General features: G+C 49.1%; 1 protein-coding gene across 2 annotated transcripts; it reads right to left on the reverse strand.

Moving 5' to 3' along the window:
* Positions 1–133: 133 nt before the first annotated feature.
* LOC135817909 (uncharacterized) lies at positions 134–18,507 on the reverse strand. 2 transcript variants are annotated; one of them, XM_065331207.1, is made up of 5 exons: positions 18,189–18,507; positions 10,763–11,933; positions 3,416–3,892; positions 1,817–1,909; positions 134–1,404 (listed from the first exon to the last, which is right to left on the reverse strand). In XM_065331207.1, exons 2-5 carry the CDS (start codon positions 11,274–11,276, stop codon positions 992–994), a joined length of 1,497 nt encoding a protein of 498 aa, XP_065187279.1. In that variant the 5' UTR covers positions 11,277–11,933; positions 18,189–18,507; the 3' UTR covers positions 134–991. The 2 variants fall into 2 exon arrangements, with proteins under 2 accessions (XP_065187279.1, XP_065187278.1); XM_065331206.1 differs by lacking the exon at positions 18,189–18,507 and adding an exon at positions 13,140–13,363.
* Between the last annotated feature and the right edge of the window lie 2,134 nt (positions 18,508–20,641).

The raw sequence follows: 20,641 nt of genomic DNA on the forward strand, positions 1-20,641 counted from the left end.
CACTTTGATGCACCCCATGAGTTGTTACTTTGCTGTGCAATTGCTAGCTCGATACGACCCAAGATGTCCAATATGTCCTGGGCCAAGGCAGAGGAGCCTCGCGCTGCATGCAGTAATTAGAACCCGTTTCAAGCTAATCTCCAAGTTTCTTTGCAGGGTTTATAGTTTACACGCCGTTCCTGTGCTGGATGCTGATGTACGAATATGCCGGAAGCGAAAAAAAAGATATAAATATGAAAGCAGAGCACGTGCGGCAATGTGTGGTCAGTCAATTGGCCGTCTGCAGAGATGTACATGTGCACTGCTTACAGTGTTCTTGATAGTTATGCACAAGGATATACAGTTTCTCTATGTACAAATCTCAAGCCGAGACACTGTAGATATTGTTGCATCAGCAGTGGTGGAAGCATTCGCGTTCAGGCAACCGTCCATGCTCATAGTTTTTGAGTGGCTGGCCATTCATGTGCTGCCATATACTCGTCTATAGACCTAGACGAGGAATCTAGGGAGCAAGGTATGGGGTGTGATGGTGCAGCGGCCAGCACCAACTCAAGCCAGTGTGAAGTGCAACTGCGCGTTGCCGTTACTTACTCAATCGTTCTCCGGCCGCCTATCATTGATGCTGAATGCATGCCGGATCAAGATAATAGATCTGCTAACTTTGGGGAAGACCACCTTGGGTCGGCTCAGTCAGTGTGTGGTGGTTGTGGTGCTGGTGTTACACCTGGGGTGTCGCTCAATAAAAATGGCTTAGCTCAACTATCAACAGGGGCATTGGTAAAGAAGCAGGAGAAAGGAGAGTGAGATTAGATGAGTTGAGGGCAGAGATGGGTAGCTTCTTTCGTAGAAATGTCTAGAATTTTTTGATAAATCTGTTGTTGTCCCAAGTCATGACGTCAGTCCACTGCTATTTTTCCATGAGTTGTCTTTGGTCAGTGGATAGACGGACACATAAGCGGGTGTGGTTGCACACTGGCGATCACCAGCACGGTTACTGTGCCGTGTGGTCCGGTAGTTGATTTGACGACGGCGGCGGCGCGGGTATGTGCCTGCTCGGTCTCGCCGACATGCATTCGTCGGTGAACGACCACATGTCCTGCCTCCATGGTATCACCATAGTGCTTCTCTCGGACGAGTGCAGCACCTCGGCGCGCACGCTCGCCCCGGACCCGACGGGGACGCTCTCGACGCCGCGGCAGTTCGTGTTCATCACCGACATCTCGTAGCCGATCAGGTAGAGGAAGTTCGTCTCCATGTATGGGCAGACCGTCTGCATGCTGCTGTTGTCGGCCAGGATGTAGATGACCTCCTTGCGGCATGGGCCGCGGTAAACATTTCTGATCTTCAGCGTGTAGAGCACTCCCAGCTCTGTCTGCTCCACATTCTGCACCACGGCACGGAACACTGTGTGAAAGAACAGAGGCAGGTAGAGAACAGAACAGACTGTTGGTCATTGTCCGTCGGCATGGCTATGTATTTGGAAGAAATTGAATGTCTCGGATCAAAGCAAATAATGAGGCTTTTCTACCACCCCACCCTGCACCCTGCATTTGCATAGGACCTTGTGTTCAGCTTGATTATGTGGGATGGCCTTGGGGGGCATCAACATCTGCATTCACCATCCTGCAGCTATTTAGGCATTGTGGCCAGTATACATGAGATGAGTATCACTGGTACATGTAAGCGAGGTCAGCCAAGCAGCACTGCTGTGCATGTCACCTCAGCTGGCCTGCTAGAGCAAAGGCAATGCTAGTGATAGTGTGTGTACAGTAGTGCATTATAGTAGTGTGTATGTCTCTGTGCCTATGGTGCTTACGGGCTCTACGGCTGTGGAGTTGGATGAAGCGGCATGCAGCTTGGCTTGCCGTTGTCTGCACAGCACATCGATCTCTCTTCTTTGCATGGATCACTACAATGCAAATCACACACAGAAACAGATAATAATAGACCAGGATAGCAGGGTGAGCTGAGGTGAAGGACATCTGTATGATCCCATTTTCAGGCCCCACTGTCAGTGCTTTGTCGTTCAAGCCCTGAGGCATAATCCTGGGGTGTTGACTAGAGTTAATTATGCCTCTCACTAGGCGCATCCACAGACAATCGAGTGCTAGAGTCCTGTGGTTTGTGGCTGTTTACAGTGGCCAATATTAGGACACCTTTCATGTGTCAGTTGGGATTTATGTGCAACAAGGAATTAAGCCATCAGATCACGCGTCAGTCACGGCCACATTTCTTTGGTGTGTGTGTGTGTCACTGTGTGGGTGTGTGTGTCACTGTGTGTGTGTGTGTGTGTGTGTGTGTGTGTCACTGTGTGTGTGTGTGTGTGTGTGTGTGTGTGTGTCACTGTGAGTGTGTGTGTGTGTGTGTGTGTGTGTGTCACTGTGTGTGTGTATGTACACATGTAGCATTAGCAGTCGTGTATCATGTTTCCCTCTGTGGACAACACTCATAGAATTATCCAGAGCATGACCACAGAAGGGTTGAGCTGGCCGATGTTACTCTGTATGGCTACACTCAATCTGCGGACAGCATGCTGTTATGCTGCTGCTATATGGCTACACTCTGCAGTTGGACCTGCCTTGTAGTGCATGTTGTATCAGTTACAGTTGTATGCATGCTGCAACCCTACACCGGTATCTGTGTGGATGGATCAAAGTGTTTGTGTTTTGGTCTGTGGCGGCGGTACTGATGGTACCCAGCGTGTATGTGATTGTTCAATTGGCACATCAGATGGTGGCATACACAGGTGCTAGGCTGGACATGGTTTTGGGAGCAGATAAGATTGGAAGTTCATGTACGTGTCCAGAGGTGCAGTGCGTGTGGCATTGTGATAGTGAATGTACTGAATGGACACAATCCCAGCACTGTGAGCACTCCAGTCTAGACGGAGGAGCCTAAATGGCAGCTTGTCAGTGTCACTCAGTGCAGCAGTGCGAATAGCGGCGTTTCACACCTGTTTTGACACACGCAACTCAACACCTGTGCCATGCCTCATAATGTGATGGTTTCCGTGTCGATTTGCGTGTTTCTGTGCAACCGGATTCTTTCGACATTTCCACCCTATCTTGACCGCCAGCAGCTTGTGTACCTGGGAAGACATATGTGATTAACTGTGTCTGATCCTTATCGGTGAACTTCGAATAAGTGTTTACTTGTCCTATGTAACACCACTACAGTATTATCTCCAGCATTTCCCCCGTTGATAGGTATTCTCTGCGCGTATACATGTGTTTCTCTTCTGTCGGTACTCCTGTCATGTAGCAGATCATGATAAGCCCATTTTGCTCCTTTGAGCAGGATGTGTGCATGCGCGCTGTGCAGAGTTTGCATTGGAGAGGTCCATGCGACTCCTCTGCAAACTTTGCAGCAAAGCACAGTGCAAATAGTGAGCTGAACCGGACAACGGACTGCTCACCTTCTTTAGCGCCCGGCACGCACTCCGCCCGGCACTGGTCCAGGCTGGTGAAGTCGTGGTCCCGTGTGCAGCGCGCACTCTGCCAGTGCATGACGCAGCGGTTGTCGACGGCGCTGTACGTGTAGCGCACCTCGCTGGTGTTCTTGCCGGAGTTGCGCTGGCTTGGGCACGAGGCCGGGCGACTGCAGCCGGGGTGCGTGCGCATGACGGCTGCCTTGGTGGCCGGCTGGGGAGTGGACGCTCTCTCCGTGCAGCGGCACGCGTACATGAACTTGCAGCAGGCGTTGAGCAGGGTGCGTTCCAGGCAGCGCTGTCGTACACAGTCGGCCGGCATGTCCGGGTCGAGTGGCGGTCTGCAGGGAGTGCGTCGACACAGCTGCCGACCGTCGGGACTGCACTGGCACTGTCGGCACATCGGCGCGGCCTTGCGGAACGGTCCGCCTTGACTCAGATGCTCTGCACTGCAGTTGCCCTCCACTGTACACACATACACACAGACACACACACACAGCAAACAGAGAAGAGATTACAGCTAAGCATTTGTGTCAGAGTGGAAGGCCGAGGCACGCTCATAAATGTTTCCAAAAGACATGTTTTTATAAGACATGTAGTGCAATCATGACATTGTATCAAGTAATTATAATACTTGAAGCAGTCTGATTCAAACAGGGCACTGCGAATGGTGGGGAATGCCTCTCTGGGTGTCGCACTATACAGGGGAAGATATCTGTGGTCTAAAACTAGTTGAAGGCATGCAACCACTTTTGCACCTTAATCATAGTTAATGACAGGAGCAAGCAAGACGTATTTGCATTACAAGCTACTCTATCACTAATAAAGTTATTGTTAGTTTTCCTCCTTGACAATTACTTCCGCTCTCAAGTGCATCGTGTTATTTAGCCTTGTCTACACACGTTTTGTTGTCCTCAGGAGTAACCGAAATTACTTATATTGTCAACCAGGAGAACTGGGGATGTTCTGATCATTAGAGAACAGTGTTTGTGCACTTGGATCATGATGATCATTCGTGTGTGGTAGCATGCTCAGTATGTTGAACATCTTGACACACTGTACTGGTGCATATGGAGTGGGTAAGCAGTAGATCTACAAGTACATGCCGTGAAAAGACTTCTATCAAAGCGGGCAGTTGGAACTCTGTGAAGCTCTCTGGTGGGTTTATGGCGGTGCATGTACATGTATGATCGTTCAATCCAACACCAACGAGGCTCTTCTGCCCACCACTCCTTCCGCTACGAAGATCACAGTCATCGCGTATTTTAAAAGTAATGCAAAGCCACGATTAGAATACCTAGGCCAACTAAATCCAGGTGCTAAGCGCGTAGATTTGATATCCGCAAAAGTGATCCGAGACAAATGACGCTCCACGCCAGTATAATTATGACCATGGCATAGTGATGACCTCTGCTGGTTGGGTTCACAGTCCGGAAGGCTGAGGCCGTGAGGGCTAAGCAGGAGTGATTGCCTGTGCGGGCCGGCCTCTACATCGTAGATCTACCCTGGAGAGTAGGCAAGCAGCATATTCCATGCTTCCATTTCGGGATCATGGGCTCTCAGCGACCTTACAGTGACCAATGAGTCGTCCTGACACTGGTTGTAGAGACGCTTAGTAACTGTCACCGTTCGCCGCATTTGCCTATGAAAGGCAGCACTCGTGACGCCTTATCGCCTTTCCAGATGTGTTGGCCCCCGACCTGCATGCGCCTAATGATACTATTGGTCGTGCAGATCAAACCGGCAACGAGGATCTGCTTTCGGGAAGCTCTGATCACGTATCCTTCTCAAGGTACCCAGGACCAGGCAGAAGCAATGCTTCGACCTGCGTAATCTCATCAAACCTGGCAGCTGTGTGAAAGGCGGAGCGCGCACACACACACGCGCAGCTTAGCAATGCGACTCACTGCAGATGATCCAGGGGTTGCGCTACAGGAGACGTCCCAGGGCTGGTGATTTCCATAACAATCTGGGCTACAGCGGGGCCCAATCAGAAATTATACAGGCCTTTATTGCAGTTGATCCTAGTACTAGTTCAATGGGTATTCCATTATTCGTATCACTCAACCATCCTTTCAGACCTGAAAGTGGCAGTGATTTCAATAATGGCATGTCACTCCCGCCAACAATGCCATCTCCACGCCGCACAATAATACTAGCACTTATGACAAGAAGCTGTTTTCCATGCCAGGATTGCACATGCAGAGCTTTGCCCTGTGGCTATGCCCGCCATTGCCATTGGTGTTCAAATTTAGCTCACTATTACAGTAGAATCCAGGCCAGTAGCGGCTGTACGATTCCGGAGAGAGAACATATTCCACGGGTGATATCTCGAGTCTTGGTCAAATCTTCATCTGCATTGTTGGCGATGGCCGTGAGTGGCCCTACATGGCCGCTCATTCCTGCTGGCCATTATCTTCAGGCCATGACAAGATCCTCTTAGCACCCTGCCAAGCGGCGCGTGTAAACCCCTCCCCGCAGAGTTCAGAGCTGGCATTATTATTTTTGAAGTCAGTAGTCATCTGTAGCCAATATTAGTACAATGTAGATAGTCAGTAGTCATCCGTAGACATCTACACTACAGTGCACTGTAGATCTACATGTAGTAGATCTACTACTAGTACTAGTACATAGGACAGGTTCGCGTTGACCTTCTGTCCGCACTCCCGGCGATCCCGTCTACACAGTTTCAGTCTAGTCGGAGCAAGCACCAGCCGCCTTGGCGGATAATGCTCGAAAAATTGGCAGATTCTGCTCGAAAAGCAGTGGAATAATTGGCAGATCCATACGAACCTTATGGCAGGCACTTCCTGGAACTCTGCTCCATTTCTTTATGCACATACCAAACATGCATGAAACATACCAGAAAAAGTACCGAATTCTGCCCATTATTCTGCCGGCAATTATCCACCAAGGGCTAGCAAACACTGCGCTGGGGACTCGAGAGAATGGGAAGGGCAGATTTTCATGTTCAATGGGCAGACATTGAAGTGCACTTCATCACGAGTCGACTCTCGCTCTCATGCACCACCCTAATGCAAAAGCGCTGATAAACCTTTTCTTCCTCTTCTTTGTTGTTGTATTGGTGTCATCATGCCCCTGACCCTCACCCTTATTCCAATCCAGTCTACTCTTTCAGGAGTTGAATCACTCCCGAATTACCCCATTTTGGAAGCAGCTAGCGCGCCTGACAAATAGAGAAAGGCCCGGGGCACGATGCTCGCAGCCTGCGGCAGGGCCACACGCAGGGCAACACCTGATCTACCCCGTACCCGTCCAGTTTGCATAACTTCACTTACACGCATACAATGTACATCTTTACATGTGTGTGTAGTGCAACGATCTATTATTGTACTCGTGCATGTACTTGGTGTATGTGTCGGTGTAGATGTAATTGGCAGAATTCAGTCATTTTTTCAGAGGAGACAGAGGATGAGTAAAAGAGGCCATTGTTGAAGCGCTCCAGCTCAACATCACGTTTGCGGTTCTGTTTACTGGCCGACAACAATACGCTGTCAAGGACCAATCCGTTGTAATTTACATAAGGGTGTCACGTGCCTGAACGAGAATACACCAAAAGAGTCAGCAAGGCAGTAAACCATGTAAACTGAACCAGGAAGAAATGCGATTCGAAAGCACTTGTGCTGCGGGTTGCACGAGCGACACCATTTCGGTGGAGTTTTTCTTCGTGCTCTTCCTCGTTCCTGCAGCGACTCTCCAATCTTAGGACGAGGGCTGGAACGCCAGCAATGTGTCCATTGACCAAATGTGGACGGGCTCAGGATGCTACAATGACGCGATTGCCCTGGGCCACCGCAGATTCGGGCGCACGAGAAAAGATGCACTTTTCCATGGAGCACTAGTGGACGTCACCAACTTCTTTGTTTCGATTCAATACACACACGAAATGCAGGGCTTGTGTACACTGACACAGACACTGACATAATCATTGGGTCGACCGCGAAACGTGCTACTCGTGGGACACGCACTAACGAAACAGCTATCACAACTCAGTCAAGTTCATACGCAGGTTTTACATGACTACGTGCATGTACATGTACATGTACATGTATGTGCATGTGCAACCCCAATGTAACAATGCAACTTGCAATATGTATTGCAGCCGATTTGTAGTAGATTTGTAGTACAGCCACTCGCCATACAGTGCACAGTATTGTGAATTTGTGATGTTCTTGTTCTAGTAGTAGTAACCTTTTGGCAGGGGTTTGTGGGCTCACATACATGTAGAGGCCGCTACTGGAGCGCAGTACCAATGTATTGCGGAATGTACCCGAAGTTAAAGATAGTACCGCTACAATTCTATTGCCCCCCCCCCCCTCCTGCTTGGTCCGAAGGCGTTAAAATGTGCTTTCAGGCAGACAGCCTAACACTATTAGTACATGTATTTGCTATCTTGGAACACAGCTCAGCTGTACAGCTGTAGTATGTTCTTCAACTCGTACTGCTAGCCTCCCTTTTGGAATAGCCAGCCATATTTCACCGATAATTGAATATGAGTCCGGTCACTGTGTTGCAAGCATTCGACTGCTCGTGCCTGTCTGGTGTAGGGTGGTTTCGTCCAGGGTCATGTCGTCACACACACACCTGCGCCGGAAAGGCGGTAGATTGAAATCGGCAACGCTGCAGGAGCTCATGCCGCCTCTGAACCACTCACTGTAGGCTGTAGCAGCAGCAGCAGCCATAGCTGCATAACATAGCGCCACCCATTACTGTTTAACTTGGAGCACTTGAGCCACGCCGAACAGCGATAGGCATCTAACTCTTAGCACCTTCATCAGCCTCACAGTGTGACATTGTTTCTAGCCTGTACTACATGCAGTGAGTAAGAGTTGCTTGGAATCAAGTTAGAGTGCTCCAGCACTAGTACCAGTGACAGTAGAACTTAGCAACAAGTGGAAGAGTCACCGAGCAAGGATCCTTCACTAGCTCACTCTCTTGAGATGAGATCGCATCGCAGACAACTCGCGGGTGAACGTGCAAGATGGTTAATGCGATAAAACAGCAAACAACTCGTCCGACCGCGATTAAATTGTGATAGCTTCCGAGATCAGTAAATACAGTATTGCGCCAAAGCATGGCCCGCGGTCCTACTTTGCCTACGTTACGTCGTTACCTATCATTACAGCCATACATGTAGGTGGCCACATTAAAAAAAAGAAGAGCGAATGCCATTGTGTTGTCACCTGTAAAGTACTCCGGTGACTGTACTGAAAGGTAGGTGTCGACATTTCCGGGACTTGAGGTAGACACACTGAAGAACCGTCACCAGATCCTCTAATCCTGAGCTGCTGCAGCAGCAGTAGCAGTAGCAGCACAGTATTCATGTGACTTCAAACAGTCTTGTACTGAACGCTCTGGTATCACACTGGCAATAGAGTCACTCGCTGAACGCTCTGGCATCACACTGGCAATAGAGTCACTCGCTTAACTCCACACTCAAGTTCCAGGTATACAAGTCATAGTGGCATCAAGTATTATCAGTTCTCCATGTTTGAAGTGGCCGGACATTTGGCGGGCAATGGTGCAAGTGTGAGAGAGGAGCTTGTACTAGCGGGTACAGACACAGATATCTCAACAGCAGCAGCAGCAGCACTCTACGATAGTCCCAATGTCAATGCAATTCCCCAGTACGTACTGGGAATGCTGCGGGTGATCCGGGCAGGCACTCTTATCCCTGTCACACCTGCACGACAGTTCACTGGCCGTCTCACCACCGGATGAGTGGCATTCGCAGCGGTTTCACTCTATCAGCGACACCATCATCGGACGACGTCCTGGACCCTGAGCGGAGAGTGGCGGAGAGGAGTTGCGGCCCCGAGATTCGAGGAGGCACTTCAGCGATCTCAGTTTGACAAGTGACACACAATGCGAGTTCACGGTCTCACCCTGGATTGCCTCGTGCTCGTGGTCTCTGCAAGCCAATCATTAGGCCATATTTTCGTGGTGGGACACTAACCACATTAAGCCCCATTACACCGTCCAGCATGATACATTCCTGACATCTGTTTCCGAAATGAAATTCTTAGACGGGCCGTATCTCTGCGTTCTGGCTATCCGGTTTGCAGAATAATGAAATTGATAGAAACCTAGAGACGTGAGAAGGAAGCCTATGTCGCGAACACGAGGTTTGTTACTCAAGTGCCTCTCCTCCTCAGGTCTTTCCCCCTTTCTCTAGCCTCAGCTTGACGCTACGCTGGAAGGCGCATTCTCTGGTGCTTCGATTTCATTCAACTGGCCCTTCGCATTCATTCCATTACTACCTCCCGGGACCGGCTGGATAGGCAGGCTTGAGCTGCCTTACCAAGTTAAAAGACAAGGCGCTATGACCACCTGCTATCTCGCCTCACTGATGGTCGCATTACGTTTGTTTTATCTTTTCCTGTCTCAGCCTCTCACACATTGCTCGTTCCGATTTGGCCCAGCAGGTGCATGGCTCATAGCGTTTCTCTCGCCACAAATCGACAAAATTGGCCACAATCTGTCGGGAAATCTATTGTAATTGTCGGTGCATGCCTCGCCAACGTTTGATCCCCAGCCAGACATACTTTGCTCTCCTATATATAGTGGCCCACCCGATGAAGCGACTGGGTCCGATAGAATACGCGTATACGGCATGCATTCACTGCTTTGTCACGCACTCCAAGTCCTAAAGACCTGAACTGTCCCTTGAGTACGGATGCTGTTTCCTCGCCCCCCCCCCCAAACACTAATGATAGCACTCCAACAATAATACTATTATTTATGAAACAAACACAATGTTATTAAAGCCCGGATGTTGAGCCAATAGTATTCAAGTAAAGAGACCGGGCCAATATGTTACGAGTTATGACAAACAGTCCACCAAGGTAACGAGATAATACTAGTATACAGTCGGATAGTCAGTTTTGCGCCTTGTTGTCGCGCTATCTGGCTGTATTATGATCTCGTTACCTTGGTGGACTGTTTGTCATAACTCGTAACGTATTGGTTCTTTCTCTTCACAATGTTATTGTGTTTTGTTTGAGACTATTTTTCGACCTCAATATCCGCCTATCGAACGTTAACATAAGCAAGCGTGCCTCATTATTATTTCGCTCTGATCTGATTATGGCGCATAACTCGGATCAGTAGGGTAGTTCAACCATGCACATCTGCATCTACTCATAAACACAAACATACTCCCAGACGCATTCTCCTCCTCCCTTCTTTTTCCCCTATAACCATCCATTTTTTCACTTCCCTCCATAATTCGCTGCCTTGTTATTGAGCATCTCTGCTCGTTTGGTTCTGCGAATTCAAATAAAACACAACAAACAAAATGCTACTGTCCCTTACCTGTGTGGCATCTTTTAATTCGCTTCTCTCCTGCCGACGGGTAGCAGACGAGGTCCCGGTCGCACGGTCGTCGCTTACCCTGGCAGCGCTGCCCGTCGAACTTGACACAGATTCTGCAGCAGCCGCACCGGTCCAGCTCCAGACGACCGTGGCACTTCTCCGGTGCGCGGCGCGCCGATCCTCCCGGACACTTGGTCGTGTTGCATGGTGAACAGTCGGCAGGGTAGGCATGGGAGTGTCCGGTGGCAGCTGCTGAGCTGGTGGTCAGACGTCCCGCCAGCGCGGAGTAATTATCCGCTTGCTGATCTGACTGCTCGGCTGATACCCACTCTCCACCCTCGTCCAACACCCAATCTCGCGCCATCCGTCCATCCTCATGTGACTCTTCACTGCCTTCCAGTATCGATCTCGCATAGCAGAGCGTTGGAAGCAGTAGAAGGTGTAATGCCGCCATCATCAACAGAACACTTCGTACACCTTGCACGCGTCCATTTCGTGGCGCCATTGTATTCATATTGGTTGATTCACTTTGCAGGAAAACAGACGGGAGGGGACCTAAAAAATCGAATACCTTCCCAGTTCACCACTCAGAGTTTACTACCTCAGCAGGGTACTCGGACAGCTCCTTTTATACAGGCTGAAGAGAGCTATACAGAGCTGCCGTGAGTTGGAAATGAGCAATTTATGACCAGCAGTAGCAGCAGCAGAGCTTCCAGGTCACGTAAAAGGCCTGGGGGATTGATGCAGGAAACTGAATTGAATCAGCCCGCCTCGTGTGCTTTTCTGCGGGTTGCCAGCGGACGCTGTCAGGGGATCGTCGCTGGATGCGCGATGGTATCGGTGTTGATCAGAATCAGCGGACGACCAGGAGGAAAGAGAGATGTCAAGGACTGGGTCGGCGTTCTCCCCTTGCGCAGGCAGAGTAGCTCGGAATGGCTCTACCGATATGGCCTGGTCCGATGGAGGCGAGATGATCCCTATCTGGATCTCGAAGCGGGCGTAAGCAGCCAGTGAGCCAGTCACCAGTACTATTGACTATTGAGTATTGTTGGTCAGTCTTCTCGATGCCAGTCGGTTTTCAACGGCTAGAACAACACCATGACCGTAGTAATGCCTACTAATGGTAGTCTAGTGCCTGCCGTTGATCACTTGCGTTGCGGTTGACAGGCCACTACAAGCACACAGCAGAAAAATTATGTAGAGCATGAGCACATGTACTCAGACTCAGTGCAGTGTGTGTGAGCTAAGCTGGAAGTGACATTACATTTGGAGAGACCCTACTCCCTAGGCTGGGGAGAGTATTATTCCCAATGCCAATGGCATTCGTGCATTTTTTTAAAGACCCAGACAAGAGCGGCGAGTTGCAGGTCGTGCGGCGCTTTTGGAGGCACACGTGTACGTTTTAAAATGATAATGGTAATGCCATTACTGATGTCGATGACATCATTTCTCACTGGACACTAGCACTATCTCTGCTTGCTGCTAGCAGCTAGCGCTATGCCAACTCTGTCTAGATCCGTTTTACTTTTAGTTTACAAAATCTATCACCCGACCATTCCGACATTCATGCCAGTTTACTAGCAGGATCGTATTTTGTTGTATTTGTGTGCCGTTCGCTATGTGCTAGAGTAGAGAGTACTGCACTGTGAACCGCATAGCGTGCTGTGTCCCAGCTGTTATTATCTATCCTTTTGGCTAAACAGTTTTTTGGCACATGCAATGTACATGTACAGTATGTGCGGTACTGCCAATTTATTTTTAAAGATTTTCACGCACTCCTCACCCAGCTCAAGTATCTGATGATCAGTGCTGGGTTGTATGACTCTTGGTCGATTAGCTTCTAATGCATTTTTTACTTTGCACATTAGAACAGGATGAAGAACTAACAAATGTTGGCGAAGTCTGAGGCCAGAAGTGACTCTACAACAGCTAATGACGCCACTCTGAGATACAGCTCTTAGTTTAGCAAGGAAGCACCATCTGACCGATTTCAAAGCTACAATGTACATGTAACTGATCGGAGAAGGCATGTTCAATGATGCACCCGGCGTTTGGAACAAATTAGAAATCAGATTCTTAAAAAAAGTGTTTTGGTTCACGTAAGAGTCTCTTTTCCGCATCCGCAGGAATGCCCCACCTCCATGGATGGAGACGAATAAGGCATACCGCTCCCAACGTGGTGGGAGATGAGTACGTCAGATTCACCACAAAGTGGGCAAAATCTGAGAATCTCATCGGCTGCACCCATGTTACCCTACATGTCATAATGATCAGACATCCCCGGACTGGTTAAACGAGAGGAACGTGACATGTAGGGCTTGCTGCGTAAAGCAGAGCACAATTAGTCGTCAGCCTAGCCTCGATTCAGTGAACTCACGTCAAAATGGCCGCTCTGCTCTGCTCCCTGAGTGGCCGGTTCGGTGATACACGATGTTACTGAGTTGCTCCAAAACTGAGACATAAACTGCGCTAGAACTGAGCCACAGGTGAACTGCAGTTGGGTGAGTTGTTGAATATTCCTTCGTTTCAATCACCATTGACGGAGTCAGGGTTAGTTACTGTAGTCTCACCTTTAGCTACGATCGGTCATGAGCCACAATTACTGCTACCTTCTCAAATCCAGCACATGACGAAAAATGAAAAGCTCGCAGAAAGTTCAACTACTAACGAAGATCGCGTGGTGTTGGCTTATTGGCCTGCCATGCGAGATAGATTCTCCAAGGATAATTGCACCCAGACTAGTACTGAGGCTGTTTCAGCTATCACCTTCTCCCCTGGCGTCCATTTTACATCGTACGATCGGGAGGGAGAGAGAAAGAGGGGTTGTTGACACTTCCGCTGTACGGTACGCGAAAGGGTGAAAGTTGTTAACAAGCATTCTTAGCACCCGCGTGGAATGCGCGTTACAAATGCGCCGTGGATAAAGAGTGGATTTAAGCAGCGAGCACCGTCTAGATGTTGGCGAAGAAGTGCAGCATTGCCAAGAGGAATCGCATGCGCGTGAACGCTGGATGACATGCCGCCGTCCAATCATGGGCCACTTCCTAGTCACATCCATATAGTCACATGTGGTCTTCGCACGGCGATCAGTCATTTCCGCCTCTCCGACAGCACCGTCTAGCTGAACAGTTGTCGTGCGACGGCCTGCTACGTACAGGGAGCTGAAGCAGTGAAGGTTTCAAGTCTTCCTGCAAACTACAACTTGTACAAGCAGCTGTATCTTGTAGCCTCTATCTACTGTCTACGTATGTTTAATACCCCTCTGGAATGGATGGGGGCACAGGTCTCGAGCTTAAGGGATAGCGACTTGGTCGTTTGAGCGTTGGACGAGCTGTCTGTACGATTGCTGCACTGAACGCTGCCTGGACATCTGCGCCGTGCCCCTGGGGACTACGAGCAACTTGTATCTGCTGTTTTCGATATTCTCTTGCTTCGTCGTGAAACACTGAAAGCGACACGCAATACGGCGTGCTGTATGTCATGCTTTGCGCGCTTTCGCCCCATCTCAACGCAAAAGGTGTCCCAGGCAATACGCGCGTCTGGGTCGTGTTAATGTGTTGTTCCGCTCGAAGAGACGTGGCCACTCTAAATCACATCCCACAGGTAATGTTAACAACCACAATAATGACCACCACCATGGCACGTACTGACGCCTCATTCCGTCACCGTGTGCGCTGCGGCCTAGTAACGTTAGTTGGAGATGCACATCTCCTCGCTTCTCATCCCCATCGCGCCTTACCTGTCAGTGACTATGACTCTCTTTACGACAGGATACTGTACTCTCGCTGGAGCCGGTCTATGCATTATACATTGTACACTACCCACAACGTCTATACATGTACTCAGTACTCAGTACATTGTACACTACCCACAACGTTACACCATCATGATTGCATGCTGGTCTTTAGATCGATAGCAACGTGGACTGGATTGGGGTATGGACGTAAAATCGCTGTTATCGCATAGGAAAAGGCAGTGTTGCACATGCCCGCTGGACACCAATACTAGCTATACAACTGTTCCACAACGAATTGAGACTGGATGATGTGTGGTCGCAGGTGCGAGGAAGCTCCCCGACCTTTCAATCATGTCAGATGACGTGCGTTCCTGCGGCGAGGCGTGCAAGACACGCGGCGAATGATTTGTCAGAAGTTTGGAGATGGACTCCGCAGCACTCTGTTTCGACCACCTGGCCGCCGATCGCCTCTCGCCCACTTCTTTCCAGCGACCGCTCTTCACGGCACAAGAAGCACGCGAACATGCACAGGCCCAATAAAACATTGACTGGTGGCCGGTCTGCAAAATATTGTGAAAAAGTTGACCATTGACATCGTAATGCTACCTCGAGTTTAATGTGTACATTTGCGGATCGAGTGGGCGAGCGCGCGACACGCACAAGCCTGACGATGGTATTTGTATTTTTTTTGTATTTCAAGGATTACCCAGAGGGCCAGAGCCAGAGGCTCTAGGCCTGTCGAGGGGATCAGTAGGAGAAATTTGATGAATCGGGAAAGACTACAAGAGTACAAAAAAAGAAAATTAAGAAATGAAGCTGACACAGCAATTGCGCAAGTCAAGGCGACTATGTAGTTATCAATACTGATTGGGGTGACCTGAAGTCATCGTAATAGATAAGTAACATATAAATGTAGAGATCTGCAGCACACACTGACAGTGCAGGACTATTTTGCTTTGTAATTCAGTCCGCACCTTTTGGATGAAGGGAGAGAGAGAGAGAGAGAGAGAGAGAGAGAGAGAGAGAGAGAGAGAGAGAGAGAGAGAGAGAGAGAGAGAGAGAGAGAGAGAGAGAGAGAGAGAGAGAGAGAGAGAGAGAGAGAGAGAGAGAGAGAGAGAGAGAGAGAGAGAGGAGAGAGAGAGGAGAGAGAGAGAGAGAGAGAGAGAGAGAGAGAGAGGAGAGAGAGAGAGAGAGAGAGAGAGAGAGAGAGGAGAGAGAGAGAGAGAGAGAGAGAGAGAGAGAGAGAGAGAGAGAGAGAGAGAGAGAGAGAGAGAGAGAGAGAGAGAGAGAGAGAGAGAGAGGAGAGAGGAGAGAGAGAGGAGAGAGAGAGAGAGAGAGAGAGAGAGAGAGAGAGAGAGAGAGAGAGAGAGAGAGAGAGAGAGAGAGAGAGAGAGGAGGGGACATGTCTTTAACCGCATGGTTGCCACACTGCTAAGTGGCTATGAATGCGATCTCGTCTCTACCCTCGTCTCTCTCTCTCTCTGTGCCTGTGTTACGTAACAGAATACAGCGCGTGTGACCAATGTACCACAATGTACTACTTACAAGACTGTACTACTACTAGTTTTGTGAAGCGCTATCATTTCCAAGGCTAATCACTTGGCAACCTACGTACATGTACAACAGTAGATAGTGGAAGCACACAATCTGCAGTGGTACATGTACATGTATGCAATGGATCTTCTAGCTGAACCTTTGCTGGTGTGTCGTCGTTTGGAGAACCAAGCTCTTGCTTGATGCACTTGACAGCCGGCCTGAATGTCAGGATATTGGGTTTCAAGATGAAAATGGTTAAAATAACGTAACGGATATACACGTATGTACATGTACATGACATTGAACATGTACATAGTCATGGCTTCTATACACGGAGAAACGAATGGACATACCTCTTCCTTCCAGCACCGATACAGAACAAAGTTGGCACAACGTCCGCGGCTGGTTCAAGTGCTAATAAATCGCAGCAGTATTGATCGCCTCTTCACTGCACTCACAGGTCAGCAGCGCGGATTGGCATAGACGTGGCATGTGATTCTTATTCTACATCTTCCTTCCGCCGGCACGCATGCACAGTACAAAACAAGTTTCATCGTGTGCGTCGCATCATCCTATCTGCTCGTGTAAAAGACCAGTACCGCTTCCCATGACCACATTGGGACTGGGGTGGTATCACCGTTCTATTCGCACTCCAGAAGAAGGTTTCAGTGCAGCGCCGCAGAGCCGATGTCAATTGCCGTCGTGACGTAGAGATGGCTGGATTCGTTTTGCGCCTGAAGTACATTGCACCGACTCGTTTCCCACCCGATTATCACCCTCTCTCCACCGGGGACAGAGTTGAGCGTGGATCTCACCCTTTTGACGTTGCCACCCTCTGGCATTGTCCTCCTACATACATATAGCAGGCACTGCTCACACCGGGCGTGTGCTATGTCTGGATCATCCCTAGCACACGTTCCGAATTGTCTACACAGCGGCCTATGTACCGATATTCAGCAAAGAGGGACTGTGAGTCCATGATTCAGGCACAAAGTTGAAACCACACGGTTTTCCCTCGCCGCTGGTGATAGGAGCGAAGCGATGCCGGATGGGATAGGCCTGCTGACACCTGATACGAATTTCACAGGACGCTTCGTTACAGCCAAACAGAACACACCTAATGTAGTCTATTGTATATTGTACATGTACAGACGAACACTGCTGAACCAGTTTAGATAAACAAACGATGTTCGCATTTAATGGGCAAGGGCAATATGCAAGATTGGTAGCACCAACTTCAACAGGACAATTGTGAAAAATCAATGGAACGTTTCCTAAGGAAGAGCATGCCACTCAGAAAATGGCGCAAATGTGCTGTGTGTTGTTGTACTGCATGCGCCCTTCGTTTTTAAGGAAGTTCTGTCGCTATGTCGATCGCTAAACGCAGGACTTGCTGCGTGCTCATACACTCTGTAGCAGTGTGGGTGGATTTGTTGGTCGAATCACACCCTCACACATTCGTGAGTACTGAATCGATCACTATGCTTAGCAGGAGAATATTATTTTGTGCTAAAAACGAATTTAAAATACTGAAGTATACAGACCAGGAAAGACATTTTTGGAAGTTTTTGACACAAGCCCAACTGCTTGAACATGGATAAGGGGATTAGGAACTGTCCGATACGAAGTTCTGTTCGTGACGCAGTCATCTTTCCTGATCTCTCCAGGAACCGGTCATGATGTGTTTCTGCAGCTGCAGGATCCATTTTGCGGAAAAAAGCATACATTATTTGGAACACCATGGATCATTCTGATTCGGAAGCGCGAAGGTGAGGTTTAAGCCCCGTGATTGCTACAAGGCCAGAATAGTTTCCGTTTCCAAGCGGGGTTTCAGCATGCACTCATCAACTCTGCGCTGTGAACGTGGCAGCATTGCGCAGAGCTACTGGTTCACACCCCAACTATCTTTTGATGCTACAGTATGGTGCCTCTGTTGATTCGGGATTTGGCCGATTTGAGGTTTTGTTCGCAGTACAGTGTAATGTACTTGTACATTACACATCCAGGCTAATGACTGGTAGAAGGAAACGGAAGGTACTCAAAAAAAGTATTCTTAAAGTTAAAGGCACTACACGCACGCGCGGATGTTTCACTATATAAAATGTAGTTCATTGTGATACGAACTGTACACCGTACATACATACATTTACTTACGTAGAACATAAGTGGTCATATTGGAATATTGCGTACAATGGATCTCAGCAAATCAAATCCGACGCGACTGCTACCAACGACGCTGTTCAAAGAGCCACAGAAACACGAGAGTGGGTTCTTTGTTTACTCGTACCTCGTCAGTAAAGAGAAACCAACGCTTCCGCAAGATCTTCTTCTGGTTGTGGTGAGTGTCGACTGCTGGATGTGCTGTTTCAAGTACTCGGTGCACAGCATTCCGGCCTCCACGTTTGAAAGGCTGTGATGTGGTTCGATGACTCGGCGAGCGCGAAGCCTTTGACGGCGCGCAAAGAAGCGGCGAATGTTAAACAACATACAGTGGATTTGCTCTGGGCTGCACGCTTGGTTTGTTGTGTATTGCACAATCGAAATACAACATGACAATGGCCATGGTCTACCATACACTGATTAATACCATGAATATTTCCAGGAGGTTAGGTCCATGTGGCGCACTCGCAGTACAGTGTGTTGTTTTGGTCGAGCATTGGTCCGGTGCACGTCGGACCTGCTGTACATACTCTTAAACCCCCGCCGGCCGTCAATGTCCATCATCAGTGCCTGCTTCATGATCGTAGCACGTAGACAAAGCGCTAAACCAAACACGTATGGGTGGAAGAACAGTCAACTGATGTACACAAAGGCACACAATGAAAACCTTGGGCAAATTCCGTTGTCACTCAGAGTTTCATGGCTGACCCAATCATCAGACAAACAGATGTAGTCATGCAGCGGTAAATCTATCTTCTCGACTTGTCCACGGTACGATGTACTAAATTTCCTGCATGCCTAGGCTATGGCAGTGTCAGGGTGCGGAGACCGTTACTTCCCCTGGTGTTCTGCATCGTTCTCGATTGCTCCTGCAAGCGGTGCTACTGTCAGCCTCACTGCTTGATACAAGAATGAAGTTGTTTCAAAAAGCGTTTTCAGTACGCGTCCCGTGTCCTCTAGACCCACGTGTTCATGCGTAAAGGAGATCAGTACTTGTAGAGGAGATCGTTGTTATGTCTCCGACCATCTGTGTTGAGGTTTAAAACCAGCAGAGATTGAATCATCCATGTACCTGCTGGCTCCTGAATACCCCAGCATTTGCTCTACTGCCATCCAGCCGTATTGATAGTGAGGGTTGACCGCAGCGCCGCGAGGATGTAGGATTCGCTTCCGACCAGACCTGGGCCACCTCTATCTCCTGCTCACTTTGCCTCCATTGTCTTGTCGCCTACATTCTCCTCATTCTTTCTACTTCGAAGTAGCTGTTAGCTACACGCGAATTCCAATAGAATGCAGCATGAACCCCGAGACTGGCTTCAGCAACGCTATTCGCTAATGTGTTGGCTCATGTGGTGGCACAGCCCTGGTCGGCTAGCTTGTGCCAACCATGGCGTCGATGCATTGCTCTCCTGTGCACGCACATGCACGGGGTCTTTGCTCTCTGTTCCAGCAACCAGTAATGAAACCGTTTGGAGGACGTGCCTATCCACACTTGCCGTCTGGGCAATGACATCACAACAGTGTATACCGACACGCGGACTATTCCTACTCATGCATCAGACGTGCAGGGGAAATTGTCCAGCGCGCTAAACAGCCTGCTTTTAAAAAAGGAGTGCGGAATTGACGCCTACGTCATTCGAGACTATACCACCACAGCCTCACAGTCACAGGCCACAGTGCTTCGGGCTGGTCATCGCAGCATTTACTGGCCATATGCTGCTCCGAATCACATCACGTTCATACAACCCTGAGATTCGCACTTGCGTCCTGAGACTCGTGAGTGCAAGTCACAGTGTATTGTCTATAGGGCAACAATCGTCCTATCAACTCCAGCCCCTGGATTGGTCGGCACCAAACTAGGCATGTAACAATAGGCTGTTCAGGCTTGTGTGGATTGCATTTAGCCCTGACAGCAGTTGAGACGGTGATAATTCGTGTTGAACACGCCCGTGTGTCTGATCACCAGTACTCGGTCCGTAGAACGAGCCGCCAGAGCAAACAACCTGTCAAGGCCGTGTCAAGGTGTTCAGAAGACTAAACTGACCGTCGCGCTTCGCGCTTGTGCAGTCTCAGAACGACGGAAACGCTACGCAGGCTGAAATACCCGTAGAGGTGCATTTTCCGAGCGACAATGCCGAGACTTTTGCGAATCAAACACCAACATTCTGTAGGCCAGTTACGCGTACATGATCTCTTTTTGGCGAACACGTAACCAGTCGTTACTCAAGTACCCAAACAGTCATTACTTGAAGTCTACAACAGCAATATCAACAGGACCCAAAATACCGGTATAGTGTGTGTAGTTGTTGGAATAGCCAAGACGTGCTAACCATCATAAAATGGTGGCTCGCTCCATTTTCGCAGCCACAGAACTCCCTTCAAAGTTAAAATTCTGTACTGAAAATTTGAGGGGTCCCGGCATTGGAACTAGTCTTCGATAAAAGGCT

The sequence above is a fragment of the Sycon ciliatum genome, chromosome 5, assembly GCF_964019385.1.
Source record: "Sycon ciliatum chromosome 5, ocSycCili1.1, whole genome shotgun sequence".
NCBI classification, from domain to species: Eukaryota; Metazoa; Porifera; class Calcarea; order Leucosolenida; family Sycettidae; genus Sycon; species Sycon ciliatum.

What these genes read in the sequence shown, in the direction of transcription:
- LOC135817909 (XM_065331207.1), bottom strand. Translation starts at nt 11,276, where the DNA reads ATGAATACAATGGCGCCACGAAATGGACGCGTGCAAGGTGTACGAAGT. An exon ending in AATTAAAAGATGCCACACAG is followed by an intron (nt 3,893 to 10,762) that starts GTAAGGGACAGT and finishes ATGTGTGTACAG; the next exon opens with TGGAGGGCAACTGCAGTGCA. An exon ending in ACTCCACAGCCGTAGAGCCC is followed by an intron (nt 1,405 to 1,816) that starts GTAAGCACCATA and finishes TCTTTCACACAG; the next exon opens with TGTTCCGTGCCGTGGTGCAG.